The sequence below is a fragment of the Chiroxiphia lanceolata genome, chromosome 3 (genome assembly GCF_009829145.1).
Source record: "Chiroxiphia lanceolata isolate bChiLan1 chromosome 3, bChiLan1.pri, whole genome shotgun sequence".
In the NCBI taxonomy this organism is placed as follows: Eukaryota; Metazoa; Chordata; class Aves; order Passeriformes; family Pipridae; genus Chiroxiphia; species Chiroxiphia lanceolata.
The window spans coordinates 32,936,430-32,958,979 of NC_045639.1; the positions used below are offsets into that span (position 1 = coordinate 32,936,430).

Below are 22,550 nucleotides of genomic sequence, written 5' to 3' on the forward strand. Positions count from 1 at the left end.
TTAATTTTTTTTTTATACCTGCAAAATGCTCTTTTACTGATAACTGGTTTTCAAATATTTTCATACAGTTGAAAAGTCTCAAGAACATCTTTAATTATTCAGTGAAGGGGACAGGAGTATGAAGAGAAATTCAGTTACTTTTGTCCTGAATTGAATCAGAATGTCTCAGATAACATCTTGGGACACCCACTGTTTTCTCACAAAAAAAATATCTTTTTCCTAAGAATAGCTTCCCTATACAGTGAAACCTTGCCTGATACCCATAGTTTCTGTTGAAAAATTACTTGGCAGGAAATACACATTCTTCCAGTAGCTGAGCCTGACCCAGCAACCATACAGTGTATGATGGTAAGTCCATTAGAAATATGACACACAGGCAAAGTGTTTAAACTTTAGCTATCTCAAAGAAAGGCAGTCACATATAAAGAAGAAGTCTGTTTTCAATATATGTATTTTCTTGAAAGACATCCAATCCAGTTCTTCACATGCTCCTGGAAAGCTCTCTATATATCCGGGAAAAACAAACGGCCCCCTTATCATTCTCTGTTAATGATTGATCTACTCACCAAAGAGAAAAAATAAACATCTTCAGCAACAACTGGTTTGAAATCAGTTCAATTTCCAGTGAAAATGAAAACACTTTAAATGCATTAAATATTGCATGCCTGATTGTATGACATATTAAAATAGAAGCATATCAAGCTACCCTGAAGACTCAGTTCTTTTTAAAAAAGGAGAAATCCACAAAAACACAGTTCTTTCCACAATCATATAGCAGTCTTTGGTGTAGCATGCTTGGTACACAACCAATTAAAAAACTAGACCAAAATAGAATTTTCATTCAGCTGGACAAAGTCTTATGGTCTGTGCTGGTCACTCAAACCAAACAGGTTGAGAGACAGAGACTGGACAACAAAGGATCTTCTGCTTCTTCACTGGACTCAGTACACTAAAAACCTTGCCCAATAAAACCAGAGGCTGTAGAAACAAAGAGACATCAGTGCAATATGTACATCATTTAGTCTGTTAACAGTCTTCAATTACTTAGCTGAGGACAATCAGCTGCAAGTTCTAATAGTACCAATCTTGCACTGGAGGCAATTTTCTTGCAGATCTTCAGGAGAAGGTAGCAGGATGCTGCCAAAGCAACAGCACTTTGCTTTCAGTCACCCTGAACTATTTGAAGTACTCTAACCTGAGCCAGAGGAACAAATTAACTCTTCTACTGTCAGCTGCCACCACCTACTTTCTGCTACCCTTTTTTTCCAGGGGAGAGAAGAACATGAGCCAGCAGTCTGCTGGGCTCTGGCCATTCATTCAACCCTCAGCCTGCACTCCTCATGGAGAACCAGAAGGAAGAAAGCAGAGTTCAGACCAGAGGAAATGGCAAGATGCAGCTTGGGAGTTCCTCAAATAGTTTAAGATCGCACTATAATTTGGCATTTTAGATCTTTTAAGTGTCTGAACTTGCAACATTATTAATGGCCTCACCTTGCGTGCATTTCACACAGAGGAAAACAGAAAAAAGCAGAAATGTTCTGTGGTAGAATCATTTACTACATGTTTCTATTTCTAGGCAACTTCAATGTTTGCACAGATCAGTATCTGGAAAAATGGGCAGGTATAGCATGTCAATGTGCATAACAGCTACAAACAATAATATTTATGCCATTTAAAAATCTAGTTCAGGCATGGTAGGTCATATTGCTTACAAAAACATCTCTGCATCTGTCAGAATGCTCAAGTCTTATCACAAAAATACAGCACTATCATTTACAATATTCAGACAGACAGTAACACTATGCAGAAACTGGATAACCGCAAAAGCAAATGGAAATACTGAAAAGAGCCAATATCTCATCATTATAGAACTCTACATACATCAATCCAAGTGATTATTTGAATCAATGGTCCTTAAATCGGTTTGGAAAGTTCAGAAGCCAAATATATTCCTCAATTCATAACTATAACTGGAACAAGAACTAAATTAGTTGAATTGGGCCAGAAAAATCAGTTCTCCTACATCCAGTACACACTGTAGCAAAATTTGGCTCTAGTACAATAGTTTCTAATCAACTGATTCTTTATATAGTGGATTCCCAAAATTTTCTACCTCTGAACATTTAGAAATCACAACAGTCACCATATTAAATATATTTTTTTAACCATCCGACCGGCCTGATCTATGAGAAATAGCAGTCCTCACTCCCCACTGCAGCATCACAGCTACAAACTAATTTTGAAGCATGAACATTTTCATTTTTGGAATTAGTTCATATTTTTGTAAATGATACAATCATTTAATCTAAAAAAAAAAAAGAATAATATTTTCCCTTGTTAATTACACAATAGTCCATTCTTTTCTATTTTATCTTTTCCGCAAGCATTGTTTTCCTTCACTATTTCTACATTTGTCTTGCAGGGATTTGTCACCAGTTTAATGACTTTTTTACAAATCCCTTCACCTGACTTTGTGTGAATCCATATTCTCAAGGTCAAAGATTACAAATCCCCACATCTTATACTTCATAGTTTTGCTGCAGACACTGATCTGCTGAAATCTTACTGGTGTTCAAGAAACAAATTTTCTAAAGTATTCTCCTTGATTATCTTTGCTGTTGACCTACATAATAAAAGTGAAATGCTTCCAATGTACTGTTCTCAGACTATACTCCGATTTAGCAATACAAACACTTTCTTGCCCCTAAACACTTGAGAGTAATTCTTTTCAGTTTTTATCAGATTTCCAACTGAAAATGTCCTTTGACAATAAACGCATTGGCTTCCCTTAAAATCACAGCTTGTATGGTGACCTGAGGAAGTAAAATATTTTTGTATCAGAAGAAAAGTCCTTCTGACAGACCATTCATTCTTTATTGAGTACATAAAGACAAGAGCAAGGACCACTAGTTATTGGGGCTTAGTAAGCTGGCTTTGACTTATTACCTTTTCCAACTTTTACAAATATTAGAGAACCACTATTTCCATATTCATTCACTTTTAATACTTTTAAAACTAAAAGCAGTTTCCAGTCTCATTTCCTGCAATGGTTAAAGCAGCCCTAAAATACCTTCTAATGGAAGAATTTTTCAGAACAATGCTGGATCACTTTCAAAATATTAAAAAACACACAGACATAAACACTTCTATCAATAACATTTGTCTCATTGTTACTGTACTACTTTCCAGCAATTGTTTTTGGACCTCTTAGTTTCATTTCATTAAATAAGAAGGTGTTATTCATGCATGACTATGAGTTAGTCTTTCAGGTCTGAATTCATCCTCTGTGTTTTGCAGGACAGTTCACCACGGCCTTGGAACTTCTTGAACTACAATAATCAATGCATTTAGTGCCTTCTCATCATGTTGAAAAACTCATGCATTTGGCAGGCTTTGCAGGGCAAGATTCCTTGGAGAAAACAGATGAAAAAGAACTGCTTTGTTTCATTTAACTGACTTCATTTCTTTCCTGTAATAAACTGATTACCACTACTGAATGATAACTGCAAAACTATCATGATGAGGGCATTTTATACTTGCTCTGCATGTATTTTTATTGGTATGGAAAATTATTAAAATGTGAAAAGAATGCAAAATTCATTCTGTTTGTCTTAACTTAGCTTTCAAAAAGCCATTTTATGGAGTAGTTTCCGTATTTTTAATAGACTACTACCTTTATCAACCAAAATATGCATACACATTTGTGTCATTGAAGGTGAAGCATAATTAACCAGAGAAAACTATTATAAATCTATGCAATTTCAATTAATATACTATTTCAATCAGCAAATAATTTTGGTGGGGTTTCGTTTGTTTCAGTTTTTTGGTTGGGTTTTTTTAATTTGCATCTTCTGTTCTCTTCCTTTAAAAGAATAATTTTCACCAGCAATGAGAATCAGACTGTCCTTCTATTATACATAGCCTTATTTCTATATATCTTTTTAAAACCATAAGGATTCAATGTAAACATGTTTAAGACAACTATCTTTAGCATAAAATTCCTGGGCTAATTTAAATTTAAATGTTAGAGAATGATAAATGGCATTTCTCCTGTCCTAAATAAAGACGTTACCTTGCCATTGTTTTAAGACTTTTCTAGATGGAAATGGAAGTGTGATTAGCAAATAAAGCAAACGTACATTATGATCCAAATTAAATAGATTATAGGCCTTGTAACCAAAAGGCCACTATCAAAATAAGTTTTGCATTTACAATTTGCTCCTTTCTTATAGATATCTTAGAAATACATAAGTTCTGATTACACATTAAAATTAGTAGATCTCAGTGTTTTAGTCCTAATATTTTAAAGCAAACACAAAAACCATGCCTTCATGTCCTGTCAGCTCCCAAGGAGTTCCTCAATTCTGAATAAACTAGGTCTTGAGCTATGAAAGAAAACACACCTTTGCACCTGCATAGCTGCTGTTGAAGGCTGCTTTACCCTTTCAACATACTCCCATTCCAGATACTTCATTGGTGATTTTTACCAGATCATTCATCCAATTTTCTTTAAACCTCAGCATCAAAACATGTCCTGCTGGTATATTAACTGAGATTACTGATTCTAAGTGCAGTTTAAAACATTTTGTAATGAAATATCTAAACACTAATTGAATGTATCAATTTTTCTGTACCTGAGCTTATGTCTTAACTGTGTTATCACTTGGACTTTAAAACTTTGCTGTTCTACAGGTAGTGACTGTGTAATCAATAGAGATACTGAACATATAAAAAGAGATCAACATTTTTAAGGATTCAATATTCATTAAGGATTCAGCTAAATTATCAGTTTTAAATAGTTATTCTACACTTCCTATTCTATTAAAAAAAAAAATCATTTATCACTCCTTGTTGACGTTATTTCAGAAAGTGAACATTTAGAAAAATTACACTTGTTTTACTGCCTAACTCTAGTAGACCTTTTATCTAAGACGTTTTCCAGTCTAATTCTCTGGTAAACCAGTTAAAGCTGTTTCATTTTTTCTATTTTATATGTTGAAAAACTGGAAAGCTACTGTTTATATAACATTTCCCAGTGTTTTTTCTTTATGATACTCTGGCAATTCATTCTTCTCTACTCTATTACTACCTTGTCCTCAGGCAAACAAATTAACTCTTCCCTTTAAACTTACTCCTTAAGTATCCCCTACCTTTTTAAGCAAGATCATAATCCGAAGTCATTCACATTGCAATGATTTCAAATTCCAAAACTACTGAGGAAGAGACTACCTTTTGAATCTAATGGACTGGTTTCACTTATACAATCTCTTTGATGAGAGGAAAGAGAGAAAAAATTGTCAGGCATCTATACAAAAGAATTTGAGGTACTGGACTACCAATAATATTTAGTTTTTGCATAACTCAAGGTGAACTTTTAAGGTGCAAGATGATGCTGACAGTTTGAAGGAAGTATGCCAGGCCAGAAGTTGATTAACGTACTGAAACAGTGCACATCCGTATTTTTTCAAAATGAGTCACATACTAGATTCTTAAAGTGGATGTTTTGGTTTATTATATCAGGCACCAAAAATGTATATTTCACTTTGAAAACAACTAAGAAACAAATATTCACTTAGGTTGTCAGAGTAATTTTGCTAAAAAAAGCTTCAATTTCCTTACAATAGGGCTTTTGCAGCTGGGTGGGGAAGAAAAGCACACAAGAGGAAATGAGTCCAACAATCCCAAATGAAATGTAAAGCATTTTGATATTAAAATTAGCACAAAAGAGGTTAAGGTCATGAGCAGGAGATAACTGGATTCATGAGCGCCTTACATAATATTCCCTTTTTGTTTGAAACTGAGAGCGAAGCAGTGTACCAGGCAATTCAGAGCATCCCAATGCAACTGCCCTTTGGAATGTCTTGTCAAGCACTACCACCTAAAGAAGCAGAGTAAAACAAATGAGGTCTCTAATAGCACAGCAGCATTACTGACTTTCAAAATTATGAGCTTACCCTTCCGGACAAATATTGAACCCAAAGTTACTGAGTGTCAGTGCTTAGGATATGGGTTTCAATGTTAAAACCTGTTAATGACTTAAGCCCCCACTTAGAGAAGACAAAATCTTCAGAAAAGTATTTTATGATCTTTATGCCATTTATACTTATTTTTTACTTAATGTTACCTATATGAAATATAATTTTATAGTTATTGCATTATCCTTATCAAGCAGGTGTACCTTCTTGAATGTTTTTGTTTTCAAAGAAGAAGCTCTTTCACCTGTTGATTGTTACTTCTATGATTTTTCAAAAGGTGTAAGCAGAACTAAGGTTTGTAGAAGCTAGACTTACAAGCTTACTTCTGGAGGATGGATTTAAAAGATGACCACTCACTTTCTTCTGCAAAAGCAAGAATACTGGTATCATCCATCAATTCAACATAATAGCTCTACATTAAAAATTAGTTCAGATACAGGTTAGCCTATTTGGCTCTCAGGGAAAGAACGTTCCCATTTTCACACAAGCATCATGCCCCCTTTTTAGTATGCCTGCAGGTTATTTATTTCCAGTGCAGCATCAGCCTTTCTAACTCTACTGTATCAAATGCCAAATATATCTGGCTGACCTTAGCTTTAAACAGTGTCTTTATGTAAGTTAGGAACAGGAGAAGTAGTTGTAGTCCCTCTCCCAAAGACATCTGCATTGAAGGTTCCCCCTTCCCTGTCAGATAACATGACATTTTTGTCACAGCTCCATCAATATAGCTGCATCCATGGGCCCCAAAACAGTAGACACATGTTTCATGCAATCATAAATGTGGGGACTCCCCCATGGAGGACAACTGCATCTTGTATAGATGCAGGTTCCCTGTTTGTAGTCAGTTAGCTGGCTTTGATATTGCTACTGCTGAACAATAGTCATAAAACAATTTGCACAGGGGGCAAAACCTGCAGAGGAACTCCATATACTTCAAAATAGTAAGTCTGCATTAAGTTCCAAGCTGTTGTGATTACATTGCTTTTATAGTTCCCAAATCAGTTTGTTTTGGGGGAAGGCACAACAGCAGTCAATGCTAAAAAACAGATTCAAAGATTTCTCGCATCAGCTTTGCTTTCTGTTTTTCACTAAAGAGGGAAGTAAGGACAAGAATGGAGAAAGAAATAAAAAGAACAACGATCACTGTCAAGTTCAAGTTGAACTACAACATAGGAGGAACAGACAACTGCCTTGAGATAAGGCAGAGTCTAGTTTGCAGTACTTGGCATATGCGCTGGACAATGTGACTGTCTACCAGTATGGGACTATTTCAAAACATGGTTTGTTATCTCACCTCGGGACACCTATCTCCAGACTTGTAATGATATTTATGACATTAAAGATTCATCTATTCAAATTTATTGACAGCTGTAAAGTTTCATCTATTCAATTTAGTAACAGGTGGGAATAGTGTGTCCTCCATGTCACGCACCTGGTCTGTGGAACCTAATTATTTAAATTGTTTAGTTCATTGAAGTTGAGCTTCTGTCTCCCAAGGCAAAGCTTAGGTAGAACGATGTTAATTTTGTGTCCCGGTACTCATATTTTTCTTTGCAACTTACTGTCATCACTTTGTCTGTGAAAAAAGTGCTGTTCAATATGGCTTAAGGATTCTCTTACCACCATCATTCAAAATGTCACAACACTGAGTGAAGAGAGTCTAAAGGGAGAAAAGTAAATGCCTTCAGAGCTAAGATTCAATGGGAAACATTTTGAAAAAAATGGGAGGCTTCGTATTTTTGGCTTCTTCTAGAAAGTGCATTGACAGTAGAAGTGGAACAGCTCAGGTGTTGAACATAATTGTCAAATGAGCAAAAAGGTTTGTACTTTAAAAGCAGTAGCTGAGAAAATATGAAGAAACTTTAGCACAGAAAGAATGGTTTCATTCGTTTCCCTACACTAGGTAATAGTGCTGATCCAAACTGGCAAAACCAAGAGTGCGGTAGAAAACTTCTAGGCAGAAATCATTACTTGGAAAATTAAACTACTCAATATTCTCTTTTTCACTAGTGGTACAAAACCACTTTGATTATTCCTGAATAACTCTTGGCAGACTGGATCTGCAATTCCCCTCCCCCCAAACCCCACAATTGCAGAGTGGAAGAAAAACAGAAGGAGCCAAGCACCACCACATTAATTATTTTGAAGTGTGCTAATGAGTTCAGTGTATTCCCAGGCTCAGCTGTATCATGTAACATCTTCTGTCAAATATGTCATCTCCTTAAGCAAAATGAAATACGTTCTGGAAATGTGTGTCTTGAGACTGAAATAATAACTATCACCAAGAGGTCACTCTCTCTTGAGATTGCTTTCTGAAGTAATAAGGTTTATTTCTAGGGTTCTAGAGACCTTGTGATTTTGTGTAGAATTCATTAAAGAATGGTTTCATAAAACACCTGGCTTTTTTCCTCTTTTTAAACACCTTTTGGAACATGTGCTTTAATAATAAATACAATTCATAATAGTTAAGAACTATAGGATAGAAGAGGGATGTCTTCCACTTACTACCATCCTGAAGGAAGTGAATTAAATCTCTTTCAGTTCTCCAGTATATCTCAGATCCCAGTAATTTTTCACTAAAACTTTCAACTTCATGTGAAAAATATTTATTAGCAATTAATTTTTCTCCTCCTTCCTGCCCTCTCCCATTCTATCCACAACTAAGAGCAATTATTAAAATCTTATGTAATGTACTCCTAAAATACAAGAGGGGGTTAAAGAACAGAAATAGGAACTCCTCGTACAGAGATCTAACAGTTGAACTGAAAGACAGGTGCTGTCATTCCCTTGGTCATGCTATGTGTCTCTGTTGCTTCAACTGTGGTCTTGAGAGGTCTGATCAGAAAGATACATGATTTAAGAAGTGGAGAAAATCTGTTAGCCTCAAACCTCTCTAGATCAGCTTTTGGGAGGACAACTGCTTCCCTCTCCTTTTTGAACTCTTCCTTTAAATGTTGAATTTATCCAATGTAGCACAGCCGCCAAATAAGGAATTTGGCAAGGAGGTGACAGTTCAGTTTTGAAAATAAAAAGGATATGTTTCTATGATAAATGACATAACTTTCTTCCATAACCATTTAAAGATCATCAATACGAAAATAACAAAATAGCGAAGCTGCATTCAAGCTCACAGAGCTCAAGACACCAGTTCTGTCAGATCTGTATCAGCCTTTTCTTCATACAGGCGTATATAAATTTGTTCAGATTTGAAAGAACTGAACATCAACTAGCATGTTTCTATAGTAAGAACAATTTAAACAAAAAAAATCATTATTTCCCTTTTTCATACACACAGAAAAACATTAGTTGCTGGAGAAAATGACACTCTGAAGTATTATTTAAGTGAAAATTACAGGGCAGTTGACAGAATTCCCAACCACATACATCTGTGTATGACTAAGGATATAAAACAAGATCTCATGTGACCTTTCAATCTTAGACATAATGATTAGCCTATAATATTGCTAGTCTGCTCCCAGCTCTCCTGAAGTCCTATTAAAACACCCTTTTCAAGACACATTTCTCTGCCCCAACAGGCAAATTCCTTTACTGCCAAGAAAAGCAAGCAGGAGAGAACCCTATGAAATACTGCATGTGTTGTGCGACGTGGTGGGAAAGCCAAGCGATCAGCTTGCAGGCATGCTGTCACCAGGTGTAACGAGCAGCACAAAATACAGGCGGAAAAGGGGCACATAACAAGCTGATAAAAGCTGCAAGCGCAGAGGTAGCCAGTGTAACCACCCAGACCATGCTGCAGCAAGTAGCTGTAGCAAGTCACTGTAGGATAAGCCTGAGCAGGCTACTGGCATAGCGGGCACATGGCAGCCTCACTTCTTTCACTGTTGGTCCAGTCCAGCAGTAAATGATGCTCTTGTTGCTACCCCACCACCCTTTGTACAAAGCATGGCATTTTAATAAATTTTGCTCCTTTCTTAATATTTTAAAATCCACTGAAATGGAAGAGTAAACTCATTATGTATATCAAGAAACTATGGTGGGATTCTATCCTTTAAGTTTTAAACTGGTTTGTTTGGTTGTGGGTTTTTTTCTTTTTGTTTAATCATCCCTCACTTTTCTCATTTTTTCATAGCTCCTAGACCACTCAAAATTCCTTTTTTCTCCCCCATTCTGTTACTTGAGCTCTGACTGCACTTTCAGCATAATTTGTGGATTAACAGCTTATACCAACCCATTTTCCACTATTAATAGTGTCTGAATTACTTTCTTACAATAAGAGGTAGGTGAAGATCCCAAAACTTATGGAGAAATAGGAAGTGTCTGGTTATGTGGAGAGCTATTTATCAAAAAACTATCCCCATTTTTTCCCCCTGACCATTTTCCTTTCTTTCCACGATAGTACTTCCCACACACTCTTTCACCTACACCCAAACGGAAAAAACCCAATCGCCTAACCTTGAAAAAATCATACTGTATCCAGAGACACATTTTATTTGGCAGTACCTTGACCCAGACTTCTCTATATGTTACACTGGTCATGATTAAATATTCTAGTGGAATGTAAAATAACTGCTTTAGCTTTCAAATGCTGTTTCCTTTTCTTAGAAATATGGTTGAAAAAAGTATTGGCTTTAGAAATCTTTAACCTTATTTTTGTGGATCCAAACCTCATTTAAGCAAAAACTGGACAGAGACAACCAGCAGCATCCAGAAGAAGTTAAGAAAGAACATATCTCCTCCTCACTTGCAGTTAGCTACTAGCTGAAGTACATTCCGGAATACCCAGAATGATAATTTTAAAAACTGTTCCAAAGACTACACTATCTGTAGTTTGGATTTTTAGAGTAATCAGAAAAAGGGTTTGAAAATTATCATTCCAATTACTTTTGAAGTTTTCTAATTAGAAAAAAATTACTTACAAAAGTTTTATAAAAACCCTTTGGCATCAAGTCGGGATATATTTAATATTTGGAGTGTGGCAGCTAAATTCAACCAATATGTCCTCATTTCAAAACCAGTTGCAATTATTTTCAAGTGATTAAAATAAGTAAACAAATATAACGAATCCCACAAAAAAAGACAGACAAAAAATGCTTTCTTTGACAAACCAATGCTGTAGCCTGGCTTGCTTTAGGGTTGAAGAGCAGCATATTCCTGCTCAGTGATATTAATTTTAAAAGATGCTTATCAGCTTCAGACCCTGCATAGAAGTAGGTAAGGGTAGAAATGGGGAAAGGAAGGAGAATTACAGCAGAATAGGATAGGAGATACCCAGCATCATGAGCCTATAATGGCTCATGCACTTTTCAGACAACCCTAAAATAATGTAGAAAATTTAGTTCACTCTTAGTCAAGCTGTTTTACAATAATTTTTATAATTCCTTAAAAAAATTGATATTGCAAACAACTGTATTTACACCTCCTCCCTTAACCTAAGGGCTATCTATCTTTATTTAATCTTTCTACAGCAATCTGAACTAGTAAACATGAAATTATAAAACAAAGACTATTAAATCATTTGGAATGACAATTCTGTGGTTTTGAAATCCATTTTCTACTGATAAATAGCTGCAGAACTCACTCTTTGGCATCTTAATGAAAATTACATATCAGCATCTTCATGAATATGATATATCAAACCTAATTTGTGTTATATATGAAAATAACATCATTCATCCTATGTTCTCTGATTCCTTCTTAGAACTGTTAGAAACCATGATATCAAAAAATTCTGATCTGATCTCAGGAATGAAAACCTTAAATGGAAAGTTATTCAAGTTATTTGATTAATTTAGCACATAAAAATCCTCAAACAACTTTGAACTGTTTTTGGAAACTGAGCTTGATCAAGTTGACACAAATATGTCATTATATTCAAACGACTAGAAAACTTAATGAAAGAAAACATAAACACACTAAGATTAAAGATAATATTTAAAACCACAGATTCTGTGTCTACTGTGGGGTCATCTTCCAGAATGCCACAACCCATGCTAATCAAATCCTTTGCATTACTGCAGTTGCAGTCAGATAAATGTACTTGCTAAGATAATCCCTTCATGAAGATTTCTGTCATGAGACTGTCAAACTGTATAATATAACAATTTCCAGTACTCAGGTTTAATCAAGCTAGACAAAAATATTGGAGACACTCCAACTGTTTTATGGCTTAGGGCATCAAGGATCCTGAGATCGCTTCCCAAGTGCCGTCAGATGCTACATCTCCCAGATTTAGAATCCTGGCTTCCTTGACAGTCTCCTAATGACTACAGGAAATTCCAATACAGCAACTCCATGTCCTCATCAGCAAAAGAAAAATGCAGCAGCACATCCAAGCTGCACTCCTTCAAATATCCATGCATCGATAATGATTTCAAATGAAACATCAGCTTTCCGTGATTTAAACACATAGCACCATAATCATAATTTTTAAACGTTCCTGGCTCTTTTAGTCCACAGGACTGTTGCCCAATGGACATAAACGCCCACTGCTCAGGAGTGACAACAAGAATTAACTGCACAAAGATGACAAATGGCTAAAAAAACTTAATACGAAGGTAAAAAAAATCTTGATATAACCTACAGATCTGTCCTTTGAAGAATTTATTTTTAAAATAAATTCTATTAAATGACATATTTCAGAAATTTAACATTTCTTTTTTGTATTTGAAAAACGATCTCTTTGTTCGGAACAAGATTATTTGCCTCAAACTTGCAAATAAAAATACTAATTACCAAGTATCCCATCAAAATGGTAAATTGAAATTGCTGCTTTGTTCACAAATGTGTTTTCTTGTTCTCACAATACCAATGACTATTTACAAGTTTTCGTGTTTTATAGAGATTATTTACTTGAGCAAAAAAATATCAAAAATTTTAATGGCAGTATAGCAATGTTACACTCATGAACATCTACATCAAACTTCTCAGATCAGAAGGCAGAAACTAGAGGTACAAAACCAGATTTTAGATATATATATATATATATAAATAAATATATATAATGTATGTAATTTAGATAGATAGCCATTTTATCTACATATATTTACAGGTAGATTTCATATACACATATGTATACACACACACACACACACACATATATAATAAATCAGCTCAGAAGTCTTACCTGAGTTTGCTTCATTGCCCGCTCCATTCTGCGAGTACTTCCTTTCTCAAGTTTGGTCCGAAGGAGCAAGGCTGATGTCTGAATGGCCCAGAACTTTGGCTGAGAGAGCAAGCACTGCAGAGAAAAAGAGCATTTTGTCATTATTTAATGTTAAAAGACTCTGAAGACAGTAAAGTTTTGAACAGTTTCTCAAGCATGAATGCTGTTTCCTCTTCTGAAAGTCAAATATGTGGTTGCAGTACGTGGATGAACTGAAGGCTGTATAGATTACCTTAATCTACTTTCAAGATAAAAAGTGGCCTTCAAAGCCAGTTTCTCCTTCTCAGCTACTGCAGCACTGTGTGTACATGTGGTGCATACACCAAACTGCACAAATTAAAACAGCCACTCGGAGTCAAAGAAAAATAAAGAATACTAGCTGACCGTCCCAGCCTTCTCCACACCTGCACAGTGGATAGTTTTGGACAGCAGCAGGCATCCTACTTCTCAAGACTGAACAAGTCTAGTTCTCTCTAGGTCCCTCCTCATATGCAAAGTGCCCTGATGTCTGCATTAACAGCACTTTCACGTGAAAAACACTGAAATTGCTAAGAATCTGAAGAATATTAATTAACCTAGCATTTGACTTGAGAATAACAGGAAAGATTTTTGATTTTAGTAAATGTATAGGGAATATGGAACAATCTAGGTAAAAAGCTTCCTAAAAACATTTTAATTTCTCACTTGGAACACCCTGCACTGATGCCAGGAACTTAGTGCCAGTCTCCAACCACTGATTTTTAGGAAACTCAAATAGGAGACATGTAGCCAATACAGCTTTGATATCCCTTAATAATTTACAGACCACCTGGATTCTTTCCAGTATGGTTTTAGACACAGTATACCATTCTTCTGTCAGATATTCACTCTGAAAATGGAGACAGCAGGAAAACTTCCTTGCTAATTTTATTGACACTGCAAATACGATCCATCTTCTCTGAGAAAATATATTTGTCTATAGATATTTGCAGACTGGAGAAAAAGCCCCAGTGGTTTTATTCTTTCCTCTCAAAGATCTCCCAAAGCATTAAAAAGTATGCTTTGCTCATGGTTTGTGTTAAATGCCTGACAAATTTCTGTCATATTGTAATCTGTTTTTCTTTTCCCTAGTGTTTTCAAAGGAAAGGAAGCAGAAAGAAATAATCTAAACCAAATTCCCTCCCAACAAAACTACAATAGGAAGAGAGACAACAGCAAATGAAAACATAAATGAAGGCAGTATGAATGCACTTACAGCCAAACACTTCAACATCACCTGATGCTCCCCTTTGTGACCAAGAATCTCTGCACTGATTCTTTCTTGACTTCTACTCAGTGTTAGATTAAAAAACACCCAAAGGCATCTACACTGTCCTCTACGTTCTGAGGACCTGGAAGTATTAAGGGAACACAATCGCAGTGTTCTATGTTCTGTAGACTTTCAAGTGCCCTTTTACAAATTATGATCAGTAAATCTATTAACTGGTACAAATCCTAGTTCTCAGAGCTCATCTCTCTGTCCTATTTCATCAAAGTTCAGTCTACTACCTATTTTTGTTTGGTCTTAAGACAAACACAAGCAAGGCGTTCTTACCAGAGGACAGTGATTTCTGAATTTATATTTTGGCAGCCATTCCACATGGCTGCTAAACAAAACACCTTAAGGAATTGCTAGGGCAAACACTTGAACAACGCCTACTTTAGCTTAAAAGCTTCTTTTGCGAGAAAGGTTACCCTCTTCCCCATTTTCTCCATTATTGGTATTCTGTTGTTTTATTTTTTACTTGAAGGGAATTCTTTCTCTCCTACATGATAGTAGATACCAGTATTTATTTTGCAAATGAACACATCTCCCAAGAAGAACAATGACAACTAAAGGGCTTGACTAATAATGCTCCTAAAGATATTTTCAGTCCAGTTACGGCCCTTCTCCAGCAACACAGTACTTGTCCTCTTACTCTGGTTCACCTCAGCAACTGGCACAAGGAGGGCATAGTACAAAAGTTCTGTATCCACACCATCCAGCTCTGCAAGAGACCAGGCAGCTCAGGAAAACCTCTCCTCTGTCTCCATGTACACCTCCTACACCATTGTCTAAGCAGTGATTTAAGCAATCATGCTGCATGAAGTGTGTATAAAGTCATATGAGGAGGACGGAAGAGTGAAAAGAAACAGGGTGGAAGAGAAATAGAAATAATTACATTTCACTCCTCTGTAGGAGCAATGACAAGTCTTATTTTTGAATAACAATCCTGCTTTTTAAAGGTATTCATGAAACAAAATGAAAGGTATACCTGCTGTACAACTACAGAAGAAAAATTTAAGTTCTCCAACAGTTTCATTGATACAAAAAAGCACTGCAACTGCAGAGGACAATGAGAAGCAGACCTAGTTTTCATTTAAGACACACTTGTAATTTTATATTTGTACTGAGCTCAGTCCTGCGCCAGAACTCAAAATGCTCACCTTTTCATTGCCTAATTATAATGTTTAAAGCATCACAGACACAAAATAATACGTTCATAAAGAGCACAAAAGTTTACACTTAAGGGCTGTAAAGAATACTTTCAGAACATGCATCCATAGCTATTAAGCAAGCTTTAATCTTCTACCCAAAACGTCGACTTGTTCCAGATTGTAAATACTTTCACGAAAGTGCCAAAGCTTTATATTTTCACCTGAAGCTAAATCTAGACTTTATTAATAGGACCATAGGTTAAAATAAAACATCTGGAAAAAAGAAAGACTTAATCAAGATCATGCAAGTTTTGTCAACATACTTGAAAATTCATTATACTGCACCAAAGACAGCTAAGAAAATTAGCAAAATAATTCTAAAACAAAACCACAATTGAGAATCTTCGTAAGTCATCTTTGTTCTTACTTTAGGAAAAGAACAATAAAATAAAGAAACACAGGAAAATTGAAAGGGTGAGAAGAAATGAAAGGAAATAAGGTTACACAACATTTTCTGCACAGAACAGAATATTTTCACATGGGAAAACTAATTTTTCCCCACATTTTTTTCCTACAAACAAGAATCTTCTATATCATCCTCTCCCAACATATCAAAGTATAAAAAAGGAGATTACCAAATTATTATAAAAAACAGAATATTTAATTCAATATATCATCCTCATATGACATTCAAATGAAAAGAGATAATGCTACAAGTCTTAATAAAAAAGCAGTAAATTATTGTACAACACCTTTATAATATCTTCATTACTATATCTATACAAAAATCAGAATAAGCTAGCAAGAATCCTCATGAAAACTTGTGCCATTGGTACTTCATATGTACACATAGATATTTACCAAATTACAGTGTTTGGTTTTAAGGAAACTACACACAGAGAAAGCAGCCTGCACCTTAAAAAAATTAAGAGTGTAATATATTCAAGATAAAATAGAAAAGTTAACCAAAGAACCCTGGGAAATTTGGGACACGCAGAAAAGGGTTCCACAATAATACAATATGTCCAATCAAGAACACAAACCAAAACGAAGTCTTCAGAAGGGCAGATGAATAAGACTGTATCAGTCAGTCATGATTTATAAAACATATAGGTTAGTCAGTGTGACTCTTTAGAATTACTCTACCTGCTATTTAAAAAAGTTGGTGTTCTTACAGGAATTCTTCCTGACATCAAAGACAGGAAGAGCTTACATGGGCTTATTAGACATGCTAGAAAAGTTGGGACAGGTAAAGATGATCCTTCTTGACTGCAGCTCTAAATAATTTGAATATTTCCTTATTATAAATCTATGCATTAATCCCATTCTATAGTTCCTCTAGATTGCTCACTGATAAACTATCAGTAGCCTTGCAAAGAACTATGACTGTTATGATGGAGCTACCATTTGGAAGTGGACTTGCAAACTGAGCAACTTTAATTGCAACCAGCTGTGGTATTCCCAAGAGTTTGCACATCAGTCCATCAGTGAACCAAAAATATTCATCTTATCGGCCAAATAGCCAGGATGTGGTGAAATTACTTAATTGAAGGCACAGGCATGAGGCACCCTGAGGATTGCTCTGTTCCTTTGTCATCTCCTCCAAAGACGTGACCTTTAGTTTAAATTAGGTTCAGGTTATTTGCTAACATATTTGAAGTTACAAATAAACAAAATGAAAACACTGAGGGGGATTTAAAAAAAAAAAAAAAAAAGAAAAAATAGCCCTTTTTAGTGTCTTTTCATTAGCCATTTCAGTTAACATACTTCAGCAGCTTTGTTGTTTGCTTTTCCAAAAAGCCACCCATAATTAAGATTTTCAAATTACTCATGTGGATTAATTCATGTCTATTTATCATTAGTCTTGCTTCATATAATTGCATATATCTTTATATGATGATTTTCAGTGATTCATTCAGATAATTAACATGAAGACCTTATTTCTTCAATATAACCAAAGGCAAAGTGGCAACCTTAAAACTCATTCCATGTTTCTCTGTAAAATGAGAAAATACCATGGCTTCTTTTCAACATTCTATATTGTGCACAGTAGTCAGGCAAGTACATAAGAAAAAAACCTAGATGGAAGCATATGACTGAGGTAGGAACAGGGAAAATTCTTGCTTCTTGCACTCACTTTGTAGACATATCTGTTAATCTCTGGTAAAAGACTCTACCACTGAAATTTAACTTACAGGTGTTTAATTTGTTTTTAAGTATACAGCAAAGGATCCTTTGACATAAGAACTTCTATGGAATTCAATCCTCAGAATAAGAGGAGAAAATTAGTATGAGATTAGGGAGGATGTGATTTTTTTTCCACATACTATTCTCATCCAACTAATCTGACACTTAAATTTCTGCATAAATAAAGCAAGTTTTTCTCTTTAAAAGTCATGTTCAAATGGCCCTTACTTAATCTGAAGTTTTTTGGAAGTTTCTCCTAGCATTAAACTAGTGACCAAAAAAGTAAAATGAAGTAAAATTAAAAATAATCAACTTATGGAAAAACCTGAAATCTGCAACATTATTGTGGAAAAGTTTCCTTACATTAAATCTACGTATTTTCAACAGAATAGTATTTCACAAAAGATACTTCTTGCGGTTCTGGAAAACTTCGTCCTGCGAAGCAGTTAAATGAACTTTATGAAAATATTTTTAATTGCCTAAGAAAGATAAAGGCAAGCCAAGATCCAGAGGGAAGCAAAAATAATATAAGTTTTGAGAAAAGACCTAGAAGACCTTACAACAGTAACTCCTCTACTAATTGAGCTAAAGTACAGATGATTTCCAGTAGTACTGGCAGCTTCTGGTTGAAATGAGATTTGTAACTTTAAACAGTAATTCTGTTAGAACTCTATACGGTAAAATAAAGTACATTTGTGATTAAGTGGTTTCCAATACCAGTGCATTTTTTTATGCTGTACTGAAAAGCATTAATATCAGGAGGGTAAGAAAAACACTATATTTCTAGTTACAATTAAGTAGTAGAACCATGGCTTGGCAACAAAACAAGCCAGTCAATATGACCACTTTCAGCTTTTCTGCTTAGTGTAGGAATATGTAGAAATTTCCTGTTTGCTGGAACAGAGCCATCATCTTAGTTCAAACCCAGTACACACATCTATTCTGATATACATGCCCATCCCAAAGACTTAAAAATAATTAAGAATCAAAAGAAGATTTGATTATACATCATAATTAGCAAACACATGATGATGAGGTTTCAGAGCTTAAATTCCTTCTAGTAGTGTTTTTATTCCTATCACAACACTCAACAGTTTACCAATCCTTCAGTGACCAGAAATTAAGAGGAAACTATAATAACTAGGCATACACACAAATACTCAAAATAAATACACAACTAAAATACAGTATTGTTTTCTAAATAGGCATATTTAACTGAACAAGATGTTTTTGATGTCTAAGCTGATTTAAATATATCTGTCAAAAGATTGTTTTTAAGCACAGAATGCTGTTCTTCTGGTGACTACAAACATTTTAATGCAAAAAAAATTGCTTAGCAACCAGCTAAACGAATTGTTATCCTTTTATATAATTAAATTATAAGCTTCTATTTTGCAATTATCACAGTACACATGCTCTGTATACTCAGTGATAAAATTGTCAATAAATCTAAAAATGCACTTAGAATTACAGAATGTTGAATAACAATTAGAATAAGAAGTTTTTGTCTTTGATACACCATAGTCCTCAGTTCAATGTTACTCCCAAGATTTTTCCTCTTTCTATTTTCTCTCATGGTATTATACACAAACCCTCTCTATTTTTATATTTAATGATATATAATTACTGTATGTAATCTCTATATGTATTATTATATAATTGCATCAAAATTGAACCCTTAAACTAAAATGTGTATTTGTAAACTCCCATCTAATTCACCCCAGACAAAGCCTTAACACTATGATTTTGGAGAGGTTATGTTTTTTTCATTCTAACAGGGGAGCTCTTCCAGCATCTTCATAACCCATCATTTTATTGACAATGAACAATCTGAAGTTCAGATGGAAACAACTCCCATACTCAAATATATTTATATAATGTTTATATTTTCTGAGATTATTACCTTAATGCATGACAACTTCAGGTTCAAATTCAAACATAACCTGACAAAAAAAAAAAAGATCTCCTATTTGACAATAAATTGGAAAAAGTGGTAACAGAACACAACACATCAAATTTGAGCCTACTGACTTCACTGTTTCTCCAAGACAAGTTACGTTAATGGAATCTGAAGTTCAATCCCCAATTTATATAAAACATCATGAGTACATGATAGTTCTCAACAAAGAAGAAATTATTGGTTAACTTGGGAACAAACAAATAGGATGCTGAAGAAAATTATTTCAAACCATCCTCTTATTTCAGCTTCTGTCATAGATGACAGAATATACACTGGTAATAATATATAGAGAGAGAGAGAGACAGAATAATCACTGGCACTTCAGACAACATTCCCAAATAATAATTTTGGAATTTACACCACTAATCAGTGTGGCAACTCAAGCACCTCTATATTCCTCGCCTTTCTAAGTCTTATTGACAAGAAATATTTGATTGCATGTGTCAACAGTCGGATAAGACACACTAATCTGAAAAAACAAATTTGGGGCATCTGTAAATTTGTTTTAAGCAAACCTTCAGATAAATAAACAGTTAATTTCTAGAAACATTAGGACTGCCTTAAGCACAAGCAATTAGAAGATGTAAGATTGTATATTCTCCAGTCACATTTTATTAGCACGAACATCTTCATATTTTCTAAGGTTCAACAAGAAGAAAATTACATTAGGATTTTACTCTAGATGATTCTTGTTTCAACTTGACAAATTCTAATCCTATTTGGCATAATTATGTCTTTGGAAAGCAACACAAAGAAGATAAGGTTCACAAACATGGAAAATAGTATTTTCACAGCTTGAGAATGTAAAGTTTCCATAAATATTGTGACAGCGGATATATTTAGAGGTTAGAAGAAAGGCAAAGAACAAAAGTCTAATTTATACAGTAATTCTAGTTCCTAGCATGGACTGGCCAGTAGACTTCACAGATAGCTTTTTTTTTTCATTTTAAAATAAAATGTCTAAACAGAGGGAATACTTGCATCAGTGTGTATTGTTCTCCACTACATCTTTCCTCCTCAAGGTCAAAAGAATTGTTCAGATAATCAAACAAACATCAAAGGTCCTGCTGATATGTTTTAACAGTTATCAAAAGCTGTGCTGTATATGGCTTGACACATCTGTTTAATTTCATACTTTCACTAAACCCTGAAATCTGTCCTACATTTCTAGTCACTCTAACAGTGATTTGGACTGGAAAAAATCAAAATATTATCAATCAATCCTGCAAAGTAGAAGTGCACATACACCAACACAAAAGCAACTGTCTTCAAAATTTCTGCTTTTTCCTCTGAAACAAGACAGTAATTTTAGCTAGCAACTGACACGTCTTCTTCCATATAGCTGTGACAATTAAAAACAAACAAACAAACAATATACAAATTATTTGTAGTTACAAATTCCTAATTGATCAAACACTCTTAGGGCAAAACTATCAAGACAAGGATAATTTATATTTTTTTCTTTGCAAACATGACAACTTGTATTATCCACTTGAAATGAATTATATTTCAGACATTATTCTAAGTCTTGTGTTAATGTTTCTTTTTCAGGGTTGCATGAGGAAAACGTGTTATTACCTGGTTAGGTCTTTTATTTTTCTTGCCTAGCAGTACCTAATATAAATTCTGCAGGCAGCTTTAGAATATTAAGCAAAGACTTTTGCACTATAACAACAAAACAAAAAATTAAGCAATGTTTGAGTCTGTATGAAGTGTACGAGCAGAAGTTCTGTATTTTCATTTATTAGGTCTCTCAGTTTTCAGTAAGTTGTTACATCATGATAGCATGCTATAGAGTCAATCATGGGATCACTTGTGATTTTTTTTTCTAAGATTTCTTCAAATTTAAATGCTCGCGATTTAAATGTTACCTTCTTCTTAAACCAATTGTGTCTGACTGCCAGTTAGGTAAACCAGAGAGACAGGAAGGAATTCTCATAATAATAAAGCAACAGAAGAGAAGATTTACTTTCCTGCACTGGCTGAGACATCAGCGTGTGTTTTAATATATTAATATTCCATACATATTTCAGTAGGTTTAGACCACACATTCAGCATATTTCTTCCAAACTCTAAAGCTATTCACTCAACTGTATGACAAGGGTTTATTTTGGTCTATAAAACTAATCCTGGGACTGTTCAACCAAAATAGCTTTTCACCACAACAGGTGTTAGCTGATCATTAGCAGAGCTAGGCTTAAAGCTCTTAACCACAGCCATTAGAAATACCTCTTGGTGTTAAAAAGTCAAAAGCAAGGCCAAAACACCATCAGTGATCTGCATCAAGGGACTAGTTTAATTAGAATGGCATTTTTAAAATTCGCTTTGTCTAGTCTTGTCTGCTAGTCTCAGCACTCAAGTTGTAACATTACATCATTGCAAATACGCAGGATCTTTTGTTGATTTTGACTACTAAAACAAGAAGACACTCTCTGATTTTTTTGGCCATTATTATATACTTCCATGTGTTTGAATGAGATTTTTTCATATATATAATTTGAGAATCGTGGATAACTGAATGCATTTGAAATAAAATATTAATTCTGAGAGCATTAAAATAAAACGTGTGTGTACACACACACACACACACACAATGGACACTTCCTTTTTTCACCATCTGCAATTATGAAGCATTGTTATAAGTTTTCTTTTTGTCCATAGACACTTTATAAGGCAAAAGGTATGCTTTGTATGGATTTAAACATAACAAATACGGAAAAGCAAGCTCACATTAGCCTGCATGGAACAAAAATATAACAAAAAGTAGGGAGACACTTATAGAGAGCTATGAACATGATTCTTTGATTCTGTATAATGCAATCTGTTACTTAACTTGCACGCATGCAGGTACATAACTTGAAGAGAAAGC

At 34.7% G+C, this 22,550-nt stretch overlaps 1 protein-coding gene across 1 annotated transcript in view; it reads right to left on the bottom strand.

Moving 5' to 3' along the window:
* The window catches only part of TTC27 (tetratricopeptide repeat domain 27), a 124,569-nt gene that overhangs the window by 44,287 nt on the left and 57,732 nt on the right, over positions 1 to 22,550 (bottom strand). Inside the window, exon 10 of the mRNA XM_032683979.1 lies at positions 13,060 to 13,173. Coding sequence (XP_032539870.1) covers positions 13,060 to 13,173 — 114 coding nt within the window. The remainder of the gene's footprint in view (positions 1 to 13,059; positions 13,174 to 22,550) is intronic.